Source organism: Pelophylax lessonae (genome assembly GCF_965119305.1).
Source record: "Pelophylax lessonae genome assembly, chromosome: 4".
Classification (NCBI taxonomy): domain Eukaryota; kingdom Metazoa; phylum Chordata; class Amphibia; order Anura; family Ranidae; genus Pelophylax; species Pelophylax lessonae.
Genome location: NC_138771.1, coordinates 513,238,479 through 513,263,608, shown reverse-complemented (window position 1 = coordinate 513,263,608; position 25,130 = coordinate 513,238,479). Strand labels below are relative to the sequence as shown.

At 47.3% G+C, this 25,130-nt stretch overlaps 1 protein-coding gene across 2 annotated transcripts in view; it reads right to left on the bottom strand.

The window, feature by feature from the left end:
• The window catches only part of NUP205 (nucleoporin 205), a 169,235-nt gene that overhangs the window by 73,928 nt on the left and 70,177 nt on the right, over positions 1–25,130 (bottom strand). For both annotated transcript variants that reach the window (XM_082253150.1, XM_082253151.1), the window contains exons 16-22: positions 18,710–18,809; positions 17,790–17,927; positions 9,793–9,982; positions 5,948–6,068; positions 5,708–5,789; positions 4,470–4,634; positions 3,827–3,951 (exon numbers count right to left, since the gene is read on the bottom strand). In XM_082253150.1, the coding sequence (XP_082109276.1) occupies positions 3,827–3,951; positions 4,470–4,634; positions 5,708–5,789; positions 5,948–6,068; positions 9,793–9,982; positions 17,790–17,927; positions 18,710–18,809 (921 nt within the window). The remainder of the gene's footprint in view (positions 1–3,826; positions 3,952–4,469; positions 4,635–5,707; positions 5,790–5,947; positions 6,069–9,792; positions 9,983–17,789; positions 17,928–18,709; positions 18,810–25,130) is intronic.

The following is a 25,130-nucleotide window of genomic DNA, read 5'->3' as shown; positions in this document are numbered from 1 at the left end:
AGAAGCCAACAGGTCCACATCAAGAGTTCCCCACCGGAGACACAGTTGATAAAACACCTCCGGGTGGAAAGACCATTCTTCCTGATCCAAAGTCTGCCGACTGATGTAGTCAACCTGCCAATTTTTCACCCCTGGAACATGCACAGCAGAGATGGCTGGTACAAAATGTTCTGCCCAACTTAGAATGCCGGCTGCTTCCAGGGCCCCCTAGGGCACTTTTGGTGCCCCCTTGATGACTGACATATGCCACGGGCGTGGCATTATCTGATTGAATCCTCACCGGGCGCCCCTGCATACAATCTGTCCATCGGGTAAGACAAAGCCCGATCACCCAAATTTTCAGGATATTGATCTGCAGGCTGGACTCCTTCAGAGTCCAAACCCCCTGTGCACAATCCGTGCCCAAGACACCTCCCGACCCAGACAGGTTGGAATCAGTGGTGACCACCGTCCCAGTACAGGGGGAGAAAGGATTTTCCCTGTCGAAGCGGCAGAGAGCAGATCAGGGACCCTCTCGTACCCCGGCTCAACAGAATCAGATTGTCTAGAGACTGTGGATTCTTGTTCCATTTCGCAAGAATCTCCTTTTGCAGAGATCTGGTATGAGCAAACGGAACCGCTTCGAAGGTGGAGACCATCAGACCCAGCACTTACATGCAGGTCCTGAGAGATGACCCCCGGTCGGACAACAGGAACCGAATCGCACCCTGCATCTTCTCAAGTTTCTCCTTCCGAAGAAAAACCCTAAGGCCGAGTCCAGGGTTAGGCCCAGGTAGTCCAGTTTGGTGTAGTAGTGGAGTAGATTTTTGGAAATTCAGTTTCCACCCGAACAAAATTCACACCAAAATGTCCAGGTAACCCAGTACTGCAATCCACTTCTGCCGTAGCAGAACTAACACCGGGGCCAAAACTTTTGTGAACACCCGAGGAGCCGAGGCGAGACCAAAGGGTAATGCCACAAATTGGTAGTACCACTCGCCTGCGGCAAAGGAAACGCTGATTTCTGACATATTGGGATAAGAAGGTAAGCGTCCTTGATGCCGATAAGAGGCCTGAAAATACCCTTGATGAAGGGATGCCACTATCATGCGAATGGACTCCATCCGAAATTTCTGAACCCGCACAAAGCAGTTCAAGGCCTTGAGGTCCAGGATTGGACGGACCTTGCTTTCCTTACTGGGAACAGTAAATAGGTTTGTATATAACCCATGAAGGCGTTCCAATTCTGGAATCGGTCTAATGACCCCTTGTGAAAGCAGATTCTGTACTGCCCCAACCTCGTAGGTGATCTGGGGACAAGCGCAGGCTGGAAGGGAGAAACCTTGCCGCAGGCAAGAACCGAAAATTGATCTTGTAACCAGGCCAAATCAACTCATGGACCCATTGGTCTTGAATCAAGGAGGTCCACGGATCCGGAAAGAAGCGATGACGTCCCCCCACCCCAGATACGGGTGAGGGCGCCCCTCCAGGTAGAAGTGGGCTTGTCTGCAGTCCTGGAGGAACCCACTCTTGGTCTACCAGGCCAGGGCCTCTTGAAACCCCCTTCGGGATTACGGGCAGATTTTGATCCCTGGTCCTTAGATACCAAGGGACGCTTATGGTCCGAGAAGAAAGGGCCATGTTTGCGACGAGACTCTTTGCTCCTGGTAGTCTGCAGAAGCAGAGTACGCTTACCTCTGGTAAGACCCTTAATGATCTTCTCCCTGGAAGCTCTGAACAGGCGGTCTCTCACAAAGGGGAGATCAGTCAGTACCTTCTTGGAAGCCTGGTCTGCAGACCAGTATGTCAGTCATATCATGCAGCAAAGGGTTACTGCTGTCACAGACACCCTGCATGCTAAGGGGGCGGCATCCAGAGAGGCATCACAGATATACAGCAACCCCTGGACCAACTGGTCCACCAGCTCCACCAGGTCAGGAGGAGGCTGTCCCCCTTCAAAATTCTGGTGCAAGAGCTTAGCCCATTCCGTTAAGGTCTGGGAAACCAAGGCTATGGCAAAAACTGGCCGTAGAAATGAACTGGCCATGGTAAAAAGTATCACACCAGAGATTCAGCTCTTGTCAAAAGGGTCCTTAAAGGACAGAGAGTTCTCCACTGGGATAAGGGTGGCTTTTTTCTATCTGGAAACCTGGAGTTCACCACAGGTGGTACTGTCAGTTTCTTTAACAAGGACTCTTCAAAAGGATACCTTCTAGCGAAACCCTGAGGTACCCCAGTAGTGCGTTTAGGGAAACCCCACTGACTCGCAATAATGCTGTCAAAATAGGCAGGAAAGGGGAATACCTTAGCCGCCTTTGAGGCTCTGCGGTACCAAACTGCCCCTGTGGAGCCGATGCAGCGCCCTCCAATTTAAATCTTCCCCGCACTGATAAAAAACAGTGCATCCACTAGCGCCTTTTCATGCGCGGCTGTTTTGGAAGAGGATTCATCCTCACTATCCGAGCACTCCCGGTGCGTGGATGCAGACCAAGGAAGGTGAATCTGAGGAGACAGAAGATGCAGGTGAAGGCGGAGGACGCTTTTTGCTCGTACTATTTTGGAGGGCCATATCTAACTTGGGACACTAGTGACTGCAGGACCGCCATCATAGCAGACAAGGCAGACTGGGAATCAGAGGGCTCTGCAGCCTCTGAGAGGGGGTCAGGTGGTGACACATGCTCCAGAGGCTCCATGGGTTAACCTTGGGACCGCAAACAAAAATGTGGAAAATTGCTGCTAAAGTACCCCCCACAGATGCGCCAGCGTCCCAGTTACCGCTATAGCAGAAAGAGGGAGCCAATTAGCACCCACAGGGACTCCCCACCCCCTACTCGGGTACAGAGAGTGCCAAGCTACACCCTGTGCGGAAATCAGAGAGAAAGAAAAAGTTCAGGAACTGACACTAGAGGCCCAACGCCGTTTCACCGCTCCATAGGCTTCAAAAACATGGCCACCGTGATAGCATACAACCGTGATAGCAATTGGAAACTACAAGAAAATGGCCACCGGACTAAACAAACATGGCCGCCGATAGAGCAGCCATCCACTGCAAAATGGCGGGCCCACACAGCTCCCGGGACCCGCAGGTACATTTGGACAGCAGGACCCCCCCCCCCCCCCAAAAAAACACGTTTTAAGCACCCGGCGGGGCTGCCCTATAGGCGTAGTCAAACTTTTTTCTACCTTTTGTCCTACTCTTGTAGGGGGCCGCATAAACCCAAGGGTCATGAAGAGATGGAGCTGTGTCCGTCAATGAATGAAAAGAAAAAAAGACTATTTGGACTGTCCTACTGCAACCTATCAAACTTAAAAGTTTAATATTAAGGAGCTACTGTCCATTTGCCCATTCCATTTTTATATATATTAGAGGAGGTTAGTTATTGATTGCAGTAATTGGGAAAGCAGCTGCTATCTTTGGTCATTCAGTATAGGGATTCATCCATACACAAGCAAGATTGACCTCTTGAATTTTGGCGTCCACCTATCTGATAAGCTCTGTGGTGATGTCAGTGCTGGAGGGTGAACAAAAGAGGAGTCTTAATTCTTTCGTTGAAGAACAGCACAATGGATTTGAAAGTTTTGAACATTCTCTCGTGTGTGTATGTATATATGTGTTACACTGTGTGGTGGTAGTTATTTCACAGAAGCACTGCATTTATTTTAATCTGTAAGTGCCATCCTGCTTCTAAATGGTTGCTGTCAGGCAACAAAGACAGTCCTCACTAGACACCTTGGTAAATGGAACCTAATCTTCACAGGAAGCTCTACTGATGAGGTCCCTGCCAATCAGAAATAGCTGAAACTGCCATTAGGACAGAAGAGCCTTCACAAGTTTTCTTTATCATACCCGATAACACAGTTCTGCCAGGTGTGGGGACTCTCTGACAGCAATTGGCCCTGTTCGCCCATCAGTCCCTTTCTTAAGGATATCCAGAATAGAGTGAAGACAAGTTCGTGGGCAGCCCAAAACACCTGCAAATTAGTAAAAGTGATTTGAATTTTAGAATAACAGACCAAATAGATTTGTAATAAAATAAAACATTTGAAAATTGTGAAAACATTCTCAGTAGACTGCTGAAACACTGTAATGAAAGCTATTCATTTTTCTCACAAGTAGCTCTGAAATTGTGGCTTACAACAGAGCCCCCCCAATGTCACGGTTTCATAAAGCAGTGGTCTGCAACCAAGTGTAAACAATAATTGAGGAATAGACAAGTATTTGCCCAGGCAATTACTAATTCTACCCAATTGCTTTTAACCCAGGGTGCCACAGCACATCCTTTGATAACATGGAGGCATTTTATCAAGCTTCTTTGGACTTGCAGGAGAATACGGCAGAGAACAGCACTGTAGTATTCCTCTCTGCATCACTGAGGACTGTTCACGGTGGGAAAAAGAGGACCCCCTCACAACTCCAACAAAAAGGGGAATGGGGGTAAAGGGGGTGTGGGGGAGGGGGTCTGCCCAACTTGGAGTTGTAATAAACATACCAGAGTCCTGAAGATTTGTTGTATTGACTGGCTTCTTCAGCTCAAACCCCAGCAGATAGAGGGCCAGGTTTGGTGGTTTCATTTCCAAAGAGGTAATCAGAAGATCCAGGATGTGTATTTTCGTTTTGTATTGAACAGAGGCCTGCTCGCTTTCCTGTTCAGGTTCTGAAAGGCAGAAATGATTGACACATCATCTAAAAAAATGAATGCACATGACAATTTAGAAAAAATACATCTAACCTGGTGTTTCAGGTTTTCAGGCCAGGGTCATGAGTAGGTCACGGTCTGGTTCAAGGCTGCCTTTTTTGCTTTACCCTATTGCTAGAACTGTCGTCAAATCAGGTACCTGGTTCAGGCTAGCAAGCATGGCTGTGAAATAATGGGCTGCCAGAAAGAACTAGTAGGCATGCCATGTATCAAAATATAGGAAGGTGCACAGCAGGCTGAAAACACTACCACAGCATCAGGGGGCTGTGGTTAGCACTGCCATGCTATTACAGGAAGTGCAGTGAGACAGCTGAAACCAACAGGATCATCAGGTACTAAAACTTGATTAAATCCTAAAACAAGTATTAAATCACATCTCATCAATTCCTACATGTGGTGGCCACATTCATTTTCTTTTTTTAAGGCTTTTTTCCCTTATTTTCACCTGAGATCCATCCAGAAAGTGTTATTTTTCAACGTATTTAACAGACCAAGCTGTTCAAATAAAGTAGCAGTTAAAGGTTGAGACAAACCATTTAAAACTAAAAGGGGTGCTTACAATGGAAATATTTATTAATTTATGTAAAACCTTTATCCCAAAAGGAAAAAAAACGTTTACTGAAATGCTTATAAAACTGTAAGATGACGTTTAGCTTCAATTTGTTAGTCATTGCTAATCTAACACTACCCTCTCCTTAAGCTGATAATGCTGCTGTCCAAAAGGTGTCTGTTTTCCTACAACATCCAGAATGCAGACACTCAAAGACAGAAAATGTGTTACAGGCAGGATCACCAGGTGAAATAAGAGAAAAAAGGCCTAAAAAAAAATATATATATCTTTTTACATCTAAGAATTGGTAAGCTGCGATGATTTACATTCTGCTTTTGGATTACCGGTATAACATTTGCGTTTACAGCACTTTAAGACTAGATTTTTTAACTAATTTCTCCGATCCATAGGAATCATTAGTACAGTAAACATGCCATAATAATGAAGTGACAAAAAGCCACCACAACCTTGGTGCACTTACCTTCCATGGGATTAACAGCTTCCTCTATATCTTCGTTGTCCAAACATTCTACAAAACCAGCCATCAGCTTCTGGCTTATATTCTGCCACAAAAGAAAGAAAATCCAGGTATAGATTTACAGGGAGAGGACACTCCAAATGTCTGAAAGGTGGCTGCTTCTAGTAAATACTTTAAGCTTTATCATTAAAGACACACAAAAAAAAATGGACAGCAACTATTGCTGCAAAGATTTATTTCTACCTGGTCCTGAGTAAAATCTCCCACAAGCTTGGCTTGTATGTTGACATTACAGGATATACTATGCAGGATCTTGGAACTTTCAAAGGCCAGTTCAGGGTTGCTGTTACTGTGATAAAGGTACCTGAGAAACAGATAAAGAGCATTTTTATTATGAATGTTATGCCTGCCATACTTTAAAAAGGTTCCCTGCTTACAAATGATTTTACCTCCTCCGTTACTGCATGAATAAACTCATGAACAACAGTTTGTGAAGTTCTGACTGTTAGACCTAGAAGGTACTGTATATACAGATTACAGATGGGTATGTACTGCAACAGAAGCTCTAGGATTCTCTGATCTTAACCACTTTAACACTAGCCACTGTGCTGCTACTGCGGCACAGTGGCTCATTATTGTCTAGCGACGTAGACTCCTCCCCTGTAGGCAGCGCGCTCCCGCTGTTTTCATTCACAGCGGGAGTCGGGCTAGGGGAAGAGCGGCGGCAACCGCCGCTGCTCTGCCCCGATCGTCGGGGAATCCAGTTTGGAGATCCGCCCGCGTGTGTAAACAGAGCGGGCGGATCTCCTCAGTGACAGGGAGTGACAGATCGGAGTGTTCAGCATAGCTGGACATCCAAACTGTCCCTGTCTCACACAGTCACCTCCCCCCCCACACGTTAGTAAGCACCAGGCATACATTAACCCCTCCCTCTCCAATAAAATTAACCCCTTCCCTGCCAGTGTCATTTTTACAGTAACAGTGCATATTTATAGCACTGATTACTGCAGTAATGTCACTGGTACCCCCAAAAGTGTCAAAAATGTCAGTCAAGGGTCCGATCTGTCCGCCGCAATGTCGCAGTGCCGCAAAAAAAAAAAAAAATTGCAGATCGCCGCCATTACTCGTTAAAAAAAAAAAACACCAAAAATTACAGAAATCTTTCCCTTAGTTAGTAAACGCAATAACTTTTGCACAAACCAATCAAAATACGCTTATTGCGATTTTTTTTACCAAACATGGGTAGCAGAAAACAAATTGGCCAAAAATTTTAAAAAAAATTGGTTTTTACATCTTTTTTGGGGGGAATTTCATATAAAAAAAATGTTAAAAATATTGTTATTTTTTCAAAATAAACGCTTTTTTTGTTTATAGCGCAAAAAGTAAAAATCATACAGGTGATCAAACACCACCAAAAGAAAGCTCTGTTTGTGGGGAAAAAAAAGGACGTAAATTTCGTTTGGGTACGGCGTTGCATGACCGCGCAATTGTCAGTTAAAGTCGCACAGCGCCGAATCGCAAAAAGTGGCCCAGACGTAAGACAGCAAAATGCTCTAGTGGTAAAGTGGTTAAAAGCTGAACTCCAGGCATATATAAGCCCTGGTTGGGTCTCAAAATGCCCCGGGGTCTAGTGATGCTATGATAGAATTATTAGCCCTGAGTCCCAAGGCCTAGGGTTGGCTGGGAACTCGGGGCTACATACCTTAGTAGTGTGTAAACATCTATCCAGCACATCTAGTGATTGGTGGACAAACCGGGGGCGGACAAGCTGGGGGCGTATCCCTGCCATGAAAGTGAGTTGAGCTGTCAAATCAAAACTCTTATGTAGGGGCCCCGCTCCCTTTATCAGACAGCCCATGTATAGAAAAACAGCAGGCGTTTATACATTGCTGGCCTGGGGGAAAAGTCGCAGGGGGCGGGACCAACTGTAACTACTGTATGTGTACTCACAGTGGTGTATAATTCAGGTTTATTATACACCGCTGTGTGTACACATGCAGTAGTTACAATTGGCCCTGCCCCCTTCCTCACCGGCCAGCAATGTATACACGCCGGCTGTTTGTCTATTCACAGGACAAAGGGGCTGAGCCCTGCATAACTGCTTCACCCATACCAGACATCAGAGCTTCCATTTGAAAGCTCTAATCACTCTCACTCTCATTGCAGCCATACGCCCCCAGCTTGCACACCAATCCCTGGCTGTGCTGGATAGAGATTTACACTGCTGCATGTCCAGCTATAGGCTGCACTCACTTATGATCCATCTGATGCTGCCATCCTTGCCTGGGCAGCCATATGCTGCTTATCAAGATTTTAAGATAAGTGCGCTAGGTTTAATTAATTGGTGTATTTGCAGTTTAATTCCTGAACCTTGTACTCTGTAAGTAACTTACTACTGAAACTTGCACACTGTACAACACAGTCCCTGAACCCGCTGCTCTTTTCCCAACTTAGCAACACCCCTGCTGACAACACGCAACATTTTTGTGGACTGAGTGATGTCGGCCCTGCCTGGTGTCTTTTGCTATACTACTCAACCATCCCTACTCTCAGATTTCTAGAACATAAAGGCTAACCATTTTAGGTTTCAAGATAACACATATTGTGTGCAGAGGACACAGGACAGCTCTGAATTTCTAAAAAAGTTTTTGCATTTAGCAAACAGATATAACAAAATGCATGGACCAAATGGGAAAAAAATATGAGCCGTCCATTGTCAGTGTTTACGTACAATAGCAGCAACAGACAAAAATCAGGGCTCTTGCCAGCTGATTAAGGTCAGACTGAGGCAGAGCTGTGAAAATCTCAGTACTGAACAGCCAATAAAAATCCTTTGGCGGTTAAAGTGGTTCTAAAGACAGGTTTTTTATATCTTAATGCATTTTATGCATTAAATTAAAAAAACCTTCAGTGTGCAGCTGCCCCCCTCATACTTACTTGAGCCCCATCTCGATCCAGCAACATTGCACGAGAGTTTCAGTTGTCCGGGACACTCCCTCCTCATCGGCCGAGAGACAGCAGCAGGCGCCAATGCCAATGAGGAGGAGGGGGGGGGGGGGGGGGCAGAGTCAGGGCTCAGTGTCTTCACCACTACTGGACCTGAAGGATTTGCCCCCTTAATGACCGGGCTATTTTTTGTGATTCGGCACTGCGTTATTTAACGGACAATTGAGCGGTCGTGCGAAGCTGTACCTGAATAAAATTGATGTCCGTTTTTCCCCCCACAAATAGAGCTTTCTTTTGGTGGCATTTGATCACCTCTGCAATTTTTATTTTTTGTGCTATAAAAAAAAAAAAAAAAAAAAAAGAGCGACAATTCTGAAAAAAAAAAAAAAAAAAACACAATATTTTTCACATTCTGCTATATAACATTCCACCAAAAAAAAAAAAAAAATCATTTTTTTTTTTTATCATTTTAGACCAATTTATTTTCTGCTACATATTTCTCTGTGATCCTATATAGAAGGAATCGGAGCCGCCAGCCCCGTGCATCAGAGTCCCCGCTGCCGAGTGGGGGAGGAAGCGCGCTGCTACCGATGCGCGCTCTCCCCCCTCCCCAAGCAGCGGCTCGGCTCGGGTGCCATGTGTAACAGCTTGCTATGGGGGGACTCAGCAGTAGGAATGGGCTAGGAGCACCAGTGGGGACCTGAAAAGAGGAGGATCTGGGCTGATCTGTGCAAAACCAACTGCACAGAGCACCCTGGTTAACAGCCAGACAAAAGGAGCTTTTTCTCTTCCTACATTAAAAACTGCCAAAATCCCTTATTATTTAGGGCCAGAACCTTGGCCAGTTTGAAATAGAAACTGGTGCACTTGGCGCAAATGGACCTGAAAAAACAAGCCTATCGGCTTTGTTACATTGGCACACACCAGTTAAGCTAGTTAATAGCCTTTTTGTGTGATCATATCAAAATAATAAAACATGGGGAAATGTGCATGTATTATAGAGATAGGTTTTTTTAAATTTTGCAGTGACATAAACTTGGGGGGGCACTAATTATATATATATATATATATATATATAATATATATATATATATATATATAAACCTATTTATTTATTTTTCCAAATTTCTTTCCTGGCACACCTTGCAACATTCACCACATGATCCGCCTTCTTTGATCGGAGGTTGATGCCCTGGAGAAGCTGTTCTAGAGGCGTGACAATGAGGGAGAGGTGGCTTTCCCGCAGCAGGTCCATGAAGAGATTCTCCTTCTGTAGGGCAAGGTTCAGGAGCATGAAACAGTAGGCAACTGCTTTCTCCAGGTGCTTTTTACCTAGAAAAAATAAGTGGGGGAATGATTTATAAAATGAGCTCAGTGACATGGTACACAGGATATAAACAGTTTGGTGAGACAACATTCAACTACTCTTGTCTAAAGATACTTTTGAAATAAGTAACTAAATCACTAAAAAGTAAATAAAAAACTTACACCTACTTTTCTTAGAAAGAAAGGGAAGCTAACCTACAAATCCATCCTCACATACTGGGGACCTCTGGTGCTAGCATTCCTTACAGAGGCCGTTTAGGGGTCTTCTGATTCAGCGATACTCATCTCTCGCTCCTCCTTTATATGGGGGAGCATATTGACCTCCTCCCATGAAGCAGTGCTTGTGCACAGGCCTAGAAGTCAAACGTTGAGGTCCAAACACTGTCACATAATGAGGAGGTGAAGCTCCCCTCTAGGGTCCAGCACTGGCCAGACCCTGGGTGGCTGTGTTTGCTGCGTGGCATATCTGCAGAGGAGAGTATGAAGGGATAAGCAGGGGGCTCTGAATGTGAAAAGTGGCATTTTCCCTTTAAAAAGGAATCTATAGAGGTTTTGTACATTGTTTGTTATTATGATCAGGAGTAGCAAAACAGGACAGGCGGGTGGTGTCAGCTTTGCTGTCTTAAAGCATGCAGCAAGGTCTTCACATTTGACAATTCCAGGAGTGATAAATGCCTGCGTCTCCCACTGCAGTTAATACTTAATGGTTAATCCAGCTGGCCCCTACATCACATGGCTCAGTAATTGACAGAGGGGCTAGCGGGAGGAACAAATGAACACAGTCGGGGAACACAGAGCATGCAGCGGGAGTCAAGGAGATGCAACACTCCGGAAGTGTCAAATGATGAAAACTTTCCAAAACGCGGTACGGTTTGAAGACTTGGACTAACCATCTGCTAAAGATGTAAGTATTTAGTCTGCTCCTGCTGCCACAAATCTTTGCATTTACATTTGAGAAGTGACAGAGATGCTTAAAACATCAATTAAGGAAGGGGGTGGGGGTAAGCTAATAGGGATCGTCCCCAACATGGCTAGACTCTGGATTTTTCTACACCTCAAGCACCCAGGAGGTGGTATAGGAGCCAGACAATGCTTTACGCTGCAACCTGCTGCATGAACAATCTACAAAAGTAGTTTTGCATTGTTGGCAATTCGCTATTTTCATGGTTCAGATCAACCCAACTATGAAGTCTAAAGTATTCAGCTGAGAATGTGATTTTAAGTTGAATCACCCTTTTCTATGCATAATCGTTTAATGCATAGAACACTAAGCAACACGTTTTTTTTTTTATAAACACAAGAGATTAATCCCTCATATATTGTTGTAATGTCTTCGATGAAAGTCTGTATTGCTTCAATTGTATTCCTTTTTCCACAGCATTCCTGGGACATAGGTACCTTTTATGAGTAGACAACTTTTAGTACATTCTGCAAAATCAAAGAATATGTTCAAAATAAGTACAAGTGAGTTATGTCTTTTGCAGTTAATTTGTACCAAGGTGTTTTTAAGTTTCAAAATGTCTATGGACAGCCCATTAAACGAAAAAGGGGAACCTAAATGATGGCATCCAAAGTGCACTAATCCATAGCAGCCAATTCGATTTTAGATAGAAATTAACCTGGCACACTTTATAGACTGCAATTTTACTTTACTTTGTTTGTTTAGGTAGATCTAAAAAATGGTAAAAACTGGATTTTTGTCTTACCGTAAAAGCCTTTTCTCTGATGTTCATAGACGGACACAGCTCCATAGCTTCTTTGACCCTTGGGTTATGCTGCTCTCCATAGGAGTAGAACTAGGCGGAAACAAAACTTGACTACGCCCCTAGGGAAGTCCTAGGGGGTATACTTCCCGCTGTATGACTTCAGTTTGTAAAAAGCAGTGTCAGAAGAATACATAACCCAACTCAGAGGCGTGGGTGCTGTGTCCATCAATGAACATCAGAGATAAGGATTTTACAGTAAGACAAAAATCCAGTTCTCTTTCGTTCAATGAAGGACTCAAAAAGGCTAAACATAGCCAGCCAGGTAAACCAGGTGGTCATCCAGGAACAACTAGAGTTCACCAACCAGAAAGAATACACCCTCAAGAGGCAAGAACCTCTGCAACAGCAGCCTGCAAAACTTTCTGGCAGAACGCAGCACCCGCAGAGACGAGTACATCAACCTTGTAAAACTTGGTGAATGTATGCACAGACGACCATGTGGCCACCTTGCACACTTGAACCACTGACGCCTGATTATGGAAGGCCCAGGAGGCACTAAGCACCCTTGTAGAATGCGCCTTAACAGGGAAAGGAGGAGCCTGACCCTTAATGGAATAGGCCTGCACCACCGACTGCCTGATCCATCTAGAAATGTTCACAGCAAACGCGGCCTTCCCCTTACGAGATCCATCCATAAGGACAAACAAAGAATCTGATTTTCAAATCGACTGTTGACGCCAGGTACACCCTGGTTGCCCGAACCACATCCAGGGAATGCAAAGCCATTTCTTTAGGATGTATCGGCTTGGGGCACAAGGAAGGCAACACAATCTCTACATTTCAAGAGACGACCTTAGGAAGGAACGACTGACAGGGTCGTAGCACCACTTTGTCCCTGTGAACCACCAGGTAAGGTGACCGACAGGACAGTTTCGGCACCCTGCTTGCAGAAGTAACAACCACCAAAAAAAGCTACCTTCTGTGACAGAGTAAGTTCAGAAAGACCTTGCCGGGGGAGCCAAGTGGTGAACCCCCTGAACGAAAGATTCAGGGCCTTGAGATCCAAGATCGGACGGACCTTGCCTTCCTTCCTGGGAACAGTAAATAGATTTGAATAAAATCCTTGAAAACGTTCAAACTCTGGAACCGGGACAATTACTCCCTGTAATAATTGCACATCCTGCACCGCCCTCGAAAGGCCTGCAGCCAATCCAGGGACATGCACAAGTCGGAAGGAAAGAACCTTGCCGGAGGCAATGGCATTCGATCTTGTAACTGGACCGAATTAACTTGTGGATCCATTTGTCTTGCATGAGAGAGGTACACAGGTATGGAAAGAAGCGTAGACATCCCCCCACCCCAGATACGGGTGAGGGCACCCCATTTCAGGCAGAGGAGGGCTTGTCTGCGGACTAGTGGAATCCACTTTTGACTTTGCAGCCCTGGGCCTCTTGGAACCCCCCGTGAAGCGTCGGGTGGACTTTTGTCCCTTGTCCTGCGAGCTCGCAGGACGAAAGGGTAGTTTGTGAGCAGAGAAGAAAGGACCATGTTTACGGTGAGGCTCTTTGCTCTTGGCAACCTGTCAAAGCAGAGTACTCTTACCTCCCGTATGACCTTTAATGATCTCTTCCATAGAAGCACCAAACAAACAGTCTCCTGCAAACGGTAGATCAGTCCGCACCTTTTTGGAAGCCTGGTTAGCCAACCAGTACTTCAACCAAATCATGCGGCGGAGGATCACTGCAGTCACAGACACTCTGCCAGCCAAAGGGGCCGCATCCAAGGATGCATCACAGATGTACTTTAGCCCCTGTAGCAACTGATCCGCCAGCTCAGGAGGATGTTGACCCCCTTCCAGATCCTGGCGTAAGAGTTTCATCCATTGCGTTAAGGTCTTGGAGACCAAGGTGATAGCAAACACCGGCCTCATAATTGAACCCGCCCCGGTGAAATGGTATCGGACCAGAGCCTAAGCTCTCTAGTCCACAGGGTCCTTAAAAGACAGGGAATCCTCCACCGGAAGAAGCAAGGCCTTTTTTAATTTGGGAACCTGAGAGTCCACCACTGGTGGGACTAGGCTTGTGACGGTATCAGATTTTCATGCTGCGATTAATTGATTAAGGTTTTGCCACGGTATACGGTATTATCACGGTATTCTATTATTAAATTTAAATTATTAAATTTCTACCTCACTTGAATTTCATTGCTGAATTTAGGGGCTTTGGTTCACTTATGCACATTATTATATAGTCAGTCAGTACAGACTCTGTGAACCAGGCCTAAAATAGGTCATCAAGCAGTGTCTGGCCTAACTGGTGATAACTGGTCCTGGCGCTCGGCTCCGATCCGATGGCCTGGTCATTAAGAGGGCAAATCCTTGTGGTCAAGAAGTGGTTAAACCTGAAGGAGGTGTTGTTTATAAATTACTTTACTATTGCTTTAGGCCTGGTTCACATGTATGCGGGTTGGCGGTTCACATGTATGCGGGTTGGCGGTTCACATGTATGCGGGTTGGCGGTTCACATGTATGCGGGTTGGTGGTTCACATGTATGCGGGTTGGCGGCCCACATTTGCACAGGCATAGCAGCCCATTGATTTGAACGGGCTGCTATGCCCTCATTTTCCGCAGAAAAAAGGTGCATGCAGCATTTTTTTAAAATTCAGTGGCCTTGAAATCCATCCTGCCTTTGCACCATGCGACTAACCTGCAGTTCCTGCTCTGGCAAGCTTTCTGCATTTTTTGTATACGTGGGCACGGCATTTAAAAACAGTTTGCGTGTGCAGCAACGGCAGGTAAGTCGCATGGTGCAAAAGAAGGATGGATTTCATGGCCACTGCATTTTTTTAAATTCAGCATGCACCTTTTTTCAGCTGAAAACGCAGGCATAGCAGCTCAAGCCCATTCACATCAATGGGCTGCTATGCCTGTGCAAATGTGGGCCCCCAACCCGCATACATGTGAACCGCCAACCCGCATACATGTGAACCACCAACCCGCATACATGTGAACCACCAACCCGCATACATGTAAACCAGGCCTAAAGCAATAGTAAAGTCATTAATAGATAAAAACACCGGTCCTCCTGCAGGTTTAACCACTTCTGGATCGCAAGGATTTGCCCCTTTAAAGACCAGGCCATCGGATCAGAGCGCCAGGACCAGTCATCACCAGGTAGGCAAGACACTGCTTAATGGCTATATAATAATGTAATGTGGGCTGCTATGCGTGTGTGTGTGTATGTGTATATATGTGTGTGTATATATATATATATATATTAGAGCTGCACGATTCTGGCCAAAATGAGAATCACGATTTTTTAGCTTGGAATAAAGATCACGATTCTCTGTGTAACAAAAAAAAAAAAAATTGGGATAACTTTACTGTTACGTTTTTTTTTTTATTCATTAAAGTCTATTAATTGCGTTTGAAAGACTGCTGCGCAAATACAGTGTGACATAAAATATTACAACAATCGCCATTTTTTTCTGTAGGGTCTCTGCTAAAAAAATATATAAAATGTTTGGGGGTTCTAAGTACTTTTCTAGCAAAAAAAAAAACTGATTTTAACTTGCAAGCAACAAGTGTCAGAAAAAGATCCAGTCTTTAAGAGGTTAAACTTCCTTTCTCCCTGGCAGAGGGAAGGAAAAGATACAATGTAATCATTTTTGTTTATAGTTACTGGGAGACTTAATGCCGAAAGGTGTTAGCTGTGTGAGTGAATGAGTCATCCAGCTCACTAAAATGTATCCATTCACAAGTCAGACCCAGGAGCAGAGAAACTCGGTATTTTAAAAATGCCACAATAACAATACCGTGGCTATGCAATACCGCGATATATCGAATTACCGAAAACCGGCATATGTCTAGGTGGGACCTTCAGTTTCTTCAAAAGAGACTCCTTAAAGAGATATCTCCTAGCGAAGCGCTTAGGTATTCCAACCATGCGTTTCGGGGATCCCCACTGACTAGCGACAATATCGTCTAAATAGGCAGGAGCAGGGAACACCTTTTAGTCAGCTTGGATGGTCTACGGTTGCCAAATTGCACCGGAGCAACTGACTCAGCATCAGCTGTGTCCTCCAATTTTAAAGTTTCCCACACTGATATAATCAGTGCCTCCACAAGCGCCTTTTCATGCCCGGCCGTAGTGAAAGAGGAACTATCCTCACTGTCAGAGCACTCAGGGTGCGTGGAGGCAGACCCAGTGGGTTGACTCGCGTCCGCGGCGGCCAAGTCCCACCTCAGACTCTGAGGAGGCAGAGGATACAGGTGAAGGCGGGTGTGCTACTAGCTAGGCTGCTTTTGAAAGGCCATATCGACCTTTGATAAAAGTGACTGTAGAACAGCCGTCATAGCCACCAAGGTAGATGGAGACCCAGAGGGTCCCGCAGCTTCTGAGAGTGGGTCAGGTGGTGATACCTGCTCCAGGGAATCCATGGTTAAATCAGAGGCCACTCTTAATATGCAAAACATTTTCACAAAAAAACCCCCCCTCACAGCACTACCGCCATGGTACTGCAAGTCCCAACAGGCCAGCGGCGCTACTATGGCAGAAGAGGGAGTTGTATTCCTGCAGGGACTCACCATCAACTACTAAGAGCAGTATACAGAGCGCCAATGCTGCTTGCCATGCTGCGATTAGAAAGGAATTGGAAGCACTGTCACTGCCACTAGAGGCCCACCACCGCATCACTGCTCAACAGGCTACAAGCAAATGACTGCCGCATTGACTTCAATGGGAAGCTCCAAAAACATGGCCGCCGGAATACATAAACATGGCCGCTGAGGCTTCAAGCCAGCCATCCACAACAGAATGGCGACACCACGTGACACCCAGGATCCTAGACCGGCTCCTCAGGTACCTGTAGTTCACCAGGGGGGGCTTCCACAGGGATCCCCATGCAGCCATTTACCGCAGGATCATCTAAACATGAGCCGCCTGCAGCACGCTCCCACCCCCTTTCAAACCATCACCATATGACACCCCATACATCCCATACATCACAACAGCCGTTCACACAAAGGGGTGGGAACTCCGCTAGTGAGGGGGGACCATGAGGGAAGGAAGGACACAGAAGGGGGTTACCAACCCGAGGGAAGGGCACGCGTCCACCCCAATATTTCCAATTAGGAGAGGGGGGGACAATGCTCGCCACACCTGGGCACCGAGCGGGCACCACTCCTGGCAGTCCACCGCGCCATTTTGGAATGGGGCTGCTGCGGGCCAGAGGTACGCTGCGACTCTGGCTGTGACCAATGTCATGACCAGGGCTAAGCATCCTCGCGAGGTGTTTCACTTGCCGGCCAGCCCCCGTACAGTGGGGCTATGTCGCGGCCAAGATAGCACAGAGTAGCTGGCTCGCTGGCCAGACTGGGAAGACCGTTAGGACCTAGGATATCCAGTGAGTCGCCCAGTCCGGCAGTTAATTGTAGTTTTCACAGGAACAGAAAATAAAAAATTCCCTGTAAAAAGGAAAAAATGCTAGGACAAGAGATCCCAGCAGGGAACCAGGTCCTTACTCCTGACTAGGCAGAAAAAAAAAATGTTTTTAGGTCCTATAGCAGGAAGTGGTAAGTATACCCCCTAGGACTGCCCTAGGGGAGTAGTCAAGATTTGTTTCCACCTAAGGAATAGGCTTACTCTTTAGGAGAGCAGCATAACCCAAGGGTCAAAGTTGATATGGAGCTGTGTCCGTCAATGAACGAAAGAGAAACTTTTCTTTTCCTTCATGTTAGCTAGAGTAAGGGAGGATTATAACCCCTGTCAGTTTTTTTTTCTATTTTGGTTATCGGTATCCCATTGGGGGAATTTCCCTTATACAAAACTGGAAGTGAGAGAAAATCCCAGAGTGTCACCAGAACTAGTGTCCCCATTGAAAGATTTCCCCTCTATTCCTGTTTTGGTGTTAACCCAAAATTTGGGATTTTCTTTTACTTTCACTTTTAAGGATAACGATAAACAGAACAAACAGAGAGGGTGAAACTCTCTAAACAGTGGCATAGACAGCAATAATTGACAGGTGTTCTTAATCCCTCTCCACTCTATCGAAAAAAGGTTTGCCTTTAGTGACATTTTAATTTAATGAATTTATTTCTCCACAATACCTGGAAAAGGAGAGTAGGTGTCCAACTGTGTGACGCCCTCTTCCAGCAGGCTAAGGCACAGTGCCAACATCTGGGAATCATTAAGAAGGTGCTGCATAAGGGTGAAACCAGGAGGTTTAAAAGCAGGTCTCTCTTCCCCTGAAAACAAAGTGAAAAGCTTTAGTCCACTTAGAAGTTAGGCTTCATATTCTGGCAAATACTGTTTAAATCTTCCACTAACTTCTTTCTCACAAATTCTAGTGGAAAGATATCAACCTTTATTGCAGTTCCACAGCTAAATGCGTAAAATATGCTAGGAAATGATCTCTCCACAACAGAACCTGAGACAACTGTATAAAGTTGGTGGGTAATTTGGCATACCAATAAAAGACACGGTAATTAAATATTAGTTTTGTGTGCACAGATTTAAGTATGCACTGAAGGATTTTTAAAATCAGTCTCACCAAACAGCTTCTCATATTTTAGACTGGGTGGCTCTTTAGGCATAATTAAACCAAAAAAGCATAACTGAAATAAATTGAAGCCTACCGGTGTTCAGATTTGGCGGCTGCAATTGTTTCCGCCTTTATTATTACCTGGTGATCCTGCTCACACATTTCCTGTCCTAGGGTGACAGCGCTCATTTACTGCACTGCATCTATGGAGGAACACCCAAGGAAAGGAGTGTTAGGGCTACAAAGCCCTTTTCTTCTTCATGATTTGAGCGAGGCATCATGTAATTCTGGAAAGGGCTGAACACTGATTGAGATTACCGTGCAGTAAAGTCAGACAGCACAGGAATTTACAAGCTGACTGGATTTCTGAGACTGGAGATGGGTTTAGCTTACAAATTATTAACATGCAAAATCCACAAAAAAGCAAAAACAATCGGGACAAATCACTGAACATCTTAACCGTTAAACAGAAAAAAGGACACAAACCTTGCATTTCCACAAATTGGTCTACAAAATCCTCAGGCTGTGGCTCATAATCTCTGAGGAGCTTGTAAAAAACATCGAGCACAGCCTCTGCCACCTCCCACTGCAAAATTCAAGGAGAGACAAATTAAACAAAAAAGCATAAAACTACACAAGCAGAGTGCAGACATAGCACTTGTACATCTGAATATCTGAAGCTATTAATGTGTACGTAAAGCCAAAATTAGCTTTGGATAGAATGAGGAAGTGTTGAAAATCCTTGCTGGGTTTCTATTGCCATCTGTGTTCCTGGTACAGAAAGTGAAGGGAAAAAATTGTGATGTTTTACTTACTGTAAAATCCATTTCTCGGATGTTCATTGATGGACACAACTCATCTTCTTGACCAATTGGTTATACTGCCCCCTACAGGAGTAGGACACTAGGCAGAAAAGAACTTAACTACGCCTATGAGGCAGTCCCAGGGGGTATACTCCCACTCTCTGCTATAGGTATTCCGTTTTGTTACAAGCAGTGTCAGAAGAGAAAAAACCCAACTCCATAGAGGGGGTGGGTGCTGTGTCCATCAATGAACATCAGAGAAATGGATTTTACGGTAAGTAAAAACTGAGTTTTTGTAAAATCTTACCGTAAAATTCCTTTCTCTGAGTCCTCCGACAGTCGCCGCCCCTTCATAATCTTCACCAATGGGTAATTGACCTTTGCTCCGCAGGAGTAGCTAGGCAACAAGATTTGTTCATATCAAAGCTTTTAGCATATCACACCCCTAGGGGGCGGTCCCCTCAGTCAATACCTCCCTGCTTCCAGCATTCTCAACTCAGTTTCAGTAGCATAGCAGTAGAGTACAAACCCCAAAGAGGGGCGGGGGCGGCGACTGTCGGAGGACTCAGAGAAAGGAATTTTACGGTAAGATTTTACAAAAATTCGGTTTTCTCTTACGTCCTCCGACAGTCGCCGCCCCTTCATAATCTTCACCAATGGGACGTCCCAGAGCAGTGTAGACATGAGGGGTGGGAAAAAAATGCAGCCGCGCATAAAGAAACGCAGTACCCACATCAGAGAAAGGAACCTTACCAAGGTAAGAGAACCAACCTGGCAACAGGAAAACGCGCTTAACAGGAGCAACAACCTAGGAAGAACAAGTAACCCAGGGGTAAAAACACCCCAACAGCCAAGGGCCCAAACAAGGGACCCTAAGGCACTGCCGCACTAAGAACTTTACGGCCAAAGGAAGCATCTGCCGATGCCTGAACATCCACTTTGTAAAATTTGGAGAAGGTGTGAACGGACGACCAAGTCGCCGCCTTACACACCTGGGCCACAGAAGCCTGATGACGATAGGCCCAAGACGTACTCAGAGATCTGGTAGAGTGCGCCTTCACAGGGAAAGGAGGAACCTTCCCCCTCAAAGCATAGGCTTGCACAATTGTCTGTCTGATCCATTTGGCGATGGTAGCAGCCGACGCCGCCATGCCCTTCCGAGGTCCCTCTGGAAGGACGAATAGGGAATCCGACTTACGAAAGGACTTAGTCGATGACAGGTAAACCCTGATCGCCCGAACAACATCCAAGGCATGCAAAGCCACCTCCTTCGGATGCTTAGGCTTCGCGCAAAGCAAAGGCAAGACAATGTCCTCATTCAGGTGAAACTCCGAGATCCTTTTCGGAAGAAAAGATGGGTTAGGTCGCAAGACCACCTTATCCAAGTGAATCACCAAGTAGGGAGAGCTGCAGGACAAAGCCGCCAGCTCCGACACCCTGCGAGCCGAAGTGATCGCAACCAAAAAGGCAACCTTTTTGGACAACAGAGACAACGAGATCTCCCTGATCTCTTCAAAGGGAGCCTGTTGTAATACGGACAGAACCAAGTTCAAGTCCCATGGAGGCAAAGGTTCCCTCCTAGGAGGGGCCAAATGTCGCACCCCCTGAACAAAGGTGCTAACCAATGAATTAGACGCCACAGGGCGTTGAAAAAGAACAGCCAGCGCAGAAATCTGACCCTTAATTGTGGCCAGCGCCAAACGCTGGTCCACTCCAGTTTGGAGGAAAGCCAACACTCTCGACACCGAGTATGAGCGAGGTGAATACCCCCTGGACTCACACACCAGGCAAAGTACGCTTTCCAAATACGGTAGTAAATTTTTCCCGAAGAGGCTTTTCTAGCCTTGATCAAAGTGGGAATGACCTCAGGGGAGAGACCCCTATCCTTCAGGACCTGGCTTTCAACAGCCAGGCCGTTAAAGCCAGCGACTGTAAAGCAGGATGGAAAATCGACCCTTGAGACAGAAGGTCTTCCCGAAGCGGCAGGCGCCACGGAGCGTCGGTTGCCAGATTTACGAGGTCTGCGTACCAAGACCGGCGAGGCCAGTCCGGTGCCACCAGAATCACCGCGTGCGGTTCCGAGGCCAATCTGCGAAGCAGCCTGGACAGCAGCTGAATCAGTGGAAAGGCATACATCAGACGATACTGATGCCAGGGCGCCACTAACGCGTCTGAGGCGACTGCCTAAGGATCGCACGTCCTTGCCACGAACCTTTCCACATCCGGAAGACCCCACTTCGCGCACAACATCTGGAAGACATCCAGGTGAAGGGACCATTCTCCCTGGTCCAGGGTCTGGCGACTCAGATAGTCCGCCTGCCAGTTCTCCACCCCCGGAATGTGCACAGCCGTTATCGCCGGGACGTGTGACAGAATGCCGTTTACTTCCCGAGCAGCACGGGCACTCCTGGTGCCCCCTTGATGGTTGATGTAGGCCACCGCTGTGGCATTGTCCATCTGAACCCGAACCGGACGGCCCTGAAGCCGGTCCGACCAATGCAGAAGGCAAAGTTTTATCGCTCGCAATTCCAGAATGTTGATCGGAAGGGAGGATTCCTCCTCCGACCAAGTTCCCTGGGCGGACAGAACGCCCAGAACACCACCCCAGCCCGACAGGCTGGCATCCGTGGTGATCACCGTCCACGACAGAGGACGAAAGGACTTGCCCCCCGACACCGCCGGGGACTGGAGCCACCACAAAAGACCCCTTCGGGTGTGGCGGCTCAACGAAAGCTGCCGATCCAGAGATTGCGGATTCCCGTCCCACTTGGCCAGGATCTCCGCTTGAAGACCCCGCGTGTGAAACTGGGCGAAGGGAATCGCCTCGAAAGCCGAGACCATTAGACCTAGACATTGCATACATGTCCGGAGGGACGAACACTGAGTGTCCCTGAGGGACCTGACCTCGTCCCGAAGTGTCTGGAGCTTGTCTTCCGGCAGGAAGACCTTCGCTTGAGCAGAGTCCAGGATCATCCCCAGGTAGGGAAGACGAACCGACGGGCACAACGTTGATTTTGGAAAATTTATCGTCCAACCAAACTCCTGCAGAGTTTGCATCGTGGTGGACAGGTCGTTCACCAGGCCCTGACTGGTCGCAGACCGAAGCAAGATATCGTCCAGATACCCCAAGACAGAGACGCCCTGGGCTCTCAATAAAGCCAGGACCGGCGCAAGCATCTTGGTGAGGAGCCGAAGCGAGACCGAAGGGTAACGCCACGAATTGGTAATGATCCTCCGCAATGGCGAACCGAAGGTACCTCTGGTGACCCTCGAAAATGGGGATGTGAAGGTACGCATCCTTCAGATCGATGAAGTCCCCCGGACTCAGGGCAGCCACCACTGAGCGCAGGGTTCAGAGCTTTCAAGTCCAGAATCGGACGTACCTTGCCCTCCTTTCTGGGCACAGTGAACAGATTGGAGTAGAACCCCCGAAATCTGTCCCGATGAGGCACCGGAACCACCACTCCCTGGGCCCGCAGGTCCCGCACCGCCAGGTGCAGATCCTGCAAACGCTCCGGAGACAGCTGAAGATTTGAGGGAAAAAAATCTGCTCGCCGGTCGAGAGAGAAACTCGATCTTGTATCCAGATCGAACGATTTCCTGAACCCACCTGTCCCGAATGCGGGCCAGCCAGGGTTGAAGAAAACCGAGCAAACGTCCCCCCACCCCAGAACCGGGTGAGGGCGCCCCTTCAGGCCGAATTGGTATGGGCATCGGACCCGGACTGGCCGGACTTCTGCTTACCTGCCCACGGCTTCTTCTGGGAGCCTTGGCCCTTGCCCTTGTATTGCGACCGAAAGGCACGAAAGGACCCCTGAGAGGGCCTAAACTAGGTATTCTTCTTACCGCGAACAAACTTATTCTTGTGAGTTTGGGGTAAGAGAGTGCTCTTACTCCCGGAAATTCCCTTTATCAGAGTATCCAAAGACTCGCCAAAAAGGTGAGATCCCACGTAAGGAAGATTTAGCTAGAGTCTTGCGAGAGGATTGGTCAACCGACTAACATTTCAGCCATATCAGGCGACGGTTCAACACCGCTACACTGGAGAGGCGTGCAGCCAAAGAGACTAAATCCAAGTCCGCATCGCACAAATACATGACACCCTGATGAATTTGATCTACCATAACCAATGTTGTCGGCGGAGCAGAGTAAGCCACCAGGGTGTGCCTGAGCACCTGCGTCCAATCCGCAATAGCTTGGGCTGCCATAATGGAAGCAAAAATAGGCTTCAGCATAGAACCAGCAACCGTATAAGCATGACGGGCCAGAGACCCCAATCTCCTGTCCGTAGGGTCCCGGAACACCGGGGTATCCTCAGCAGGAATCGCAGTAGATTTATTCAAAACTGCCACCGCGTGATCCACCTGAGGCGGCACACACCAACGCTCATCAGTGGTGGGAGTAAAAGGATAACGCAGCTTGAACTTACTTGGCACAGTAAAGGGCTTCTTTAAATTGCGCCATTGCTCATCAACAGCATGCTGAAATTCCGCAGGGCAGGGAAAAACCTGCGCTGATTTGCGTTTCCTTTTCGTCCCATAAGAGGACATCAAAGCAGGAGGACATGGTTCATCCTGCAGATGCAGTGTTTGCTTGATAGAAGTAATGAACTCATCCATGAGTGCAAGCTCTTCAGGCGAGCCAGGGGGAGAAGTATCAACTCCTTCTACCTCAGCCTCCCCCTCGGACCCCACAAGGTCCAGAGATGAACAAGACCCTGAGAAGGGCACTCCAGCCATAGCAGCCCCATCGCCCTCTGAATCAGAGGAAATAGATAACCTGGGCCGTTTTGCGGCTCGATCAGCCATTAGCATCTGCACCTGAGAAGCCAAGTTCGCTACAACAGTAGCCAGATCAGCCCCCTCGGGGGATGCAGCAGCCCCTTGGCCCCCCACCAGGGTGGGAGGAAACTTGCAATCCTGAGAATCCATGCCCCAGTATCAACTGAAATAAAGGACTGCCCGTTTAAGACCGCGGCGAGCGCAGCCCACCGCACACTACTGTATGTACCGACCCCCGCAGGGATAAGGAGCACTGAGCAAAGAAATACAGGATAAGGAAGGTAAAAACCTGGAGAGAGCACACAGCTGCTGCCACCGATCGCTGTTCCAGTGAAAAAGGAAGTGATGCAATGACTGACCGCCCTATATAGCCTATGAAGGCTTCACAAGCATGGCCGCTTGGCTGAGGGAATTCAGGCAATAAGAAAATGGCGCCGACATGTGCTTGCAGGAGCGTCGCCGCCAAAATGGCGGCGTTTGGCGCCAAAACACCGCGCTGTACCCCACAGGGCCGGTCACCACAGTTTGCCGGAAAAAATGGCGGGCCGCATCAGCGGTCGCCGCACAGCATGTCTGAGCCCAGTCTGTCCCATACTTCTCACACAGCAGAGCGGGAGAGCCCCCCCCGCAGCCCACAGAAAGGCAGCTATCACAGGAATCTGACAGGGAGCTCAGCACTTACACAGACATGCGGGTCACACAGTCACAGACCGACACCCAAACAGACAGGTCCCCACATAGAAATGTACTTACCATTCCGGATGGCGTGGGGAGCCTTCTCTAGCGACCAAACCGCTGTACTGAGGACAGGGAGTGTCGCAGCCAGGACGCAGTGGACTGCGGTGCGAAACCGCAAATGGCGTCCGGTGAGGTAGCCGCCTCACAGGCAGCATCCCTGCAGCGAACAGGGATGGGTCGTTCAATATGCCAGGGAAACCTGAGCTGAACGCTCGATGGCAGGCTGGGGAAACCCCTGGCTCTCAGCCCTGGGATCCAGGGTGGCCTGTCCGAGACCCAGCTCCGCATGATCATCTTCATCAGAAGAAAAAACTAAACCAATGCTGATAAAATAACAGCTAAGTAAAAGAAAGAGAAAAATACTTGAAATAAAATCAAAAAGAGGATAGAAGGCTGAGACTGAAAGCCCCAGCACAGGAACAGCCAGCTACTCCTAAGCTAGGCAATTGAAAACCGAGTTGAGAATGCTGGAAGCAGGGAGGTATTGACTGAGGGGACCGCCCCCTAGGGGTGTGATATGCTAAAAGCTTTGATATTAACAAATCTTGTTGCCTAGCTACTCCTGCGGAGCAAAGGTCAATTACC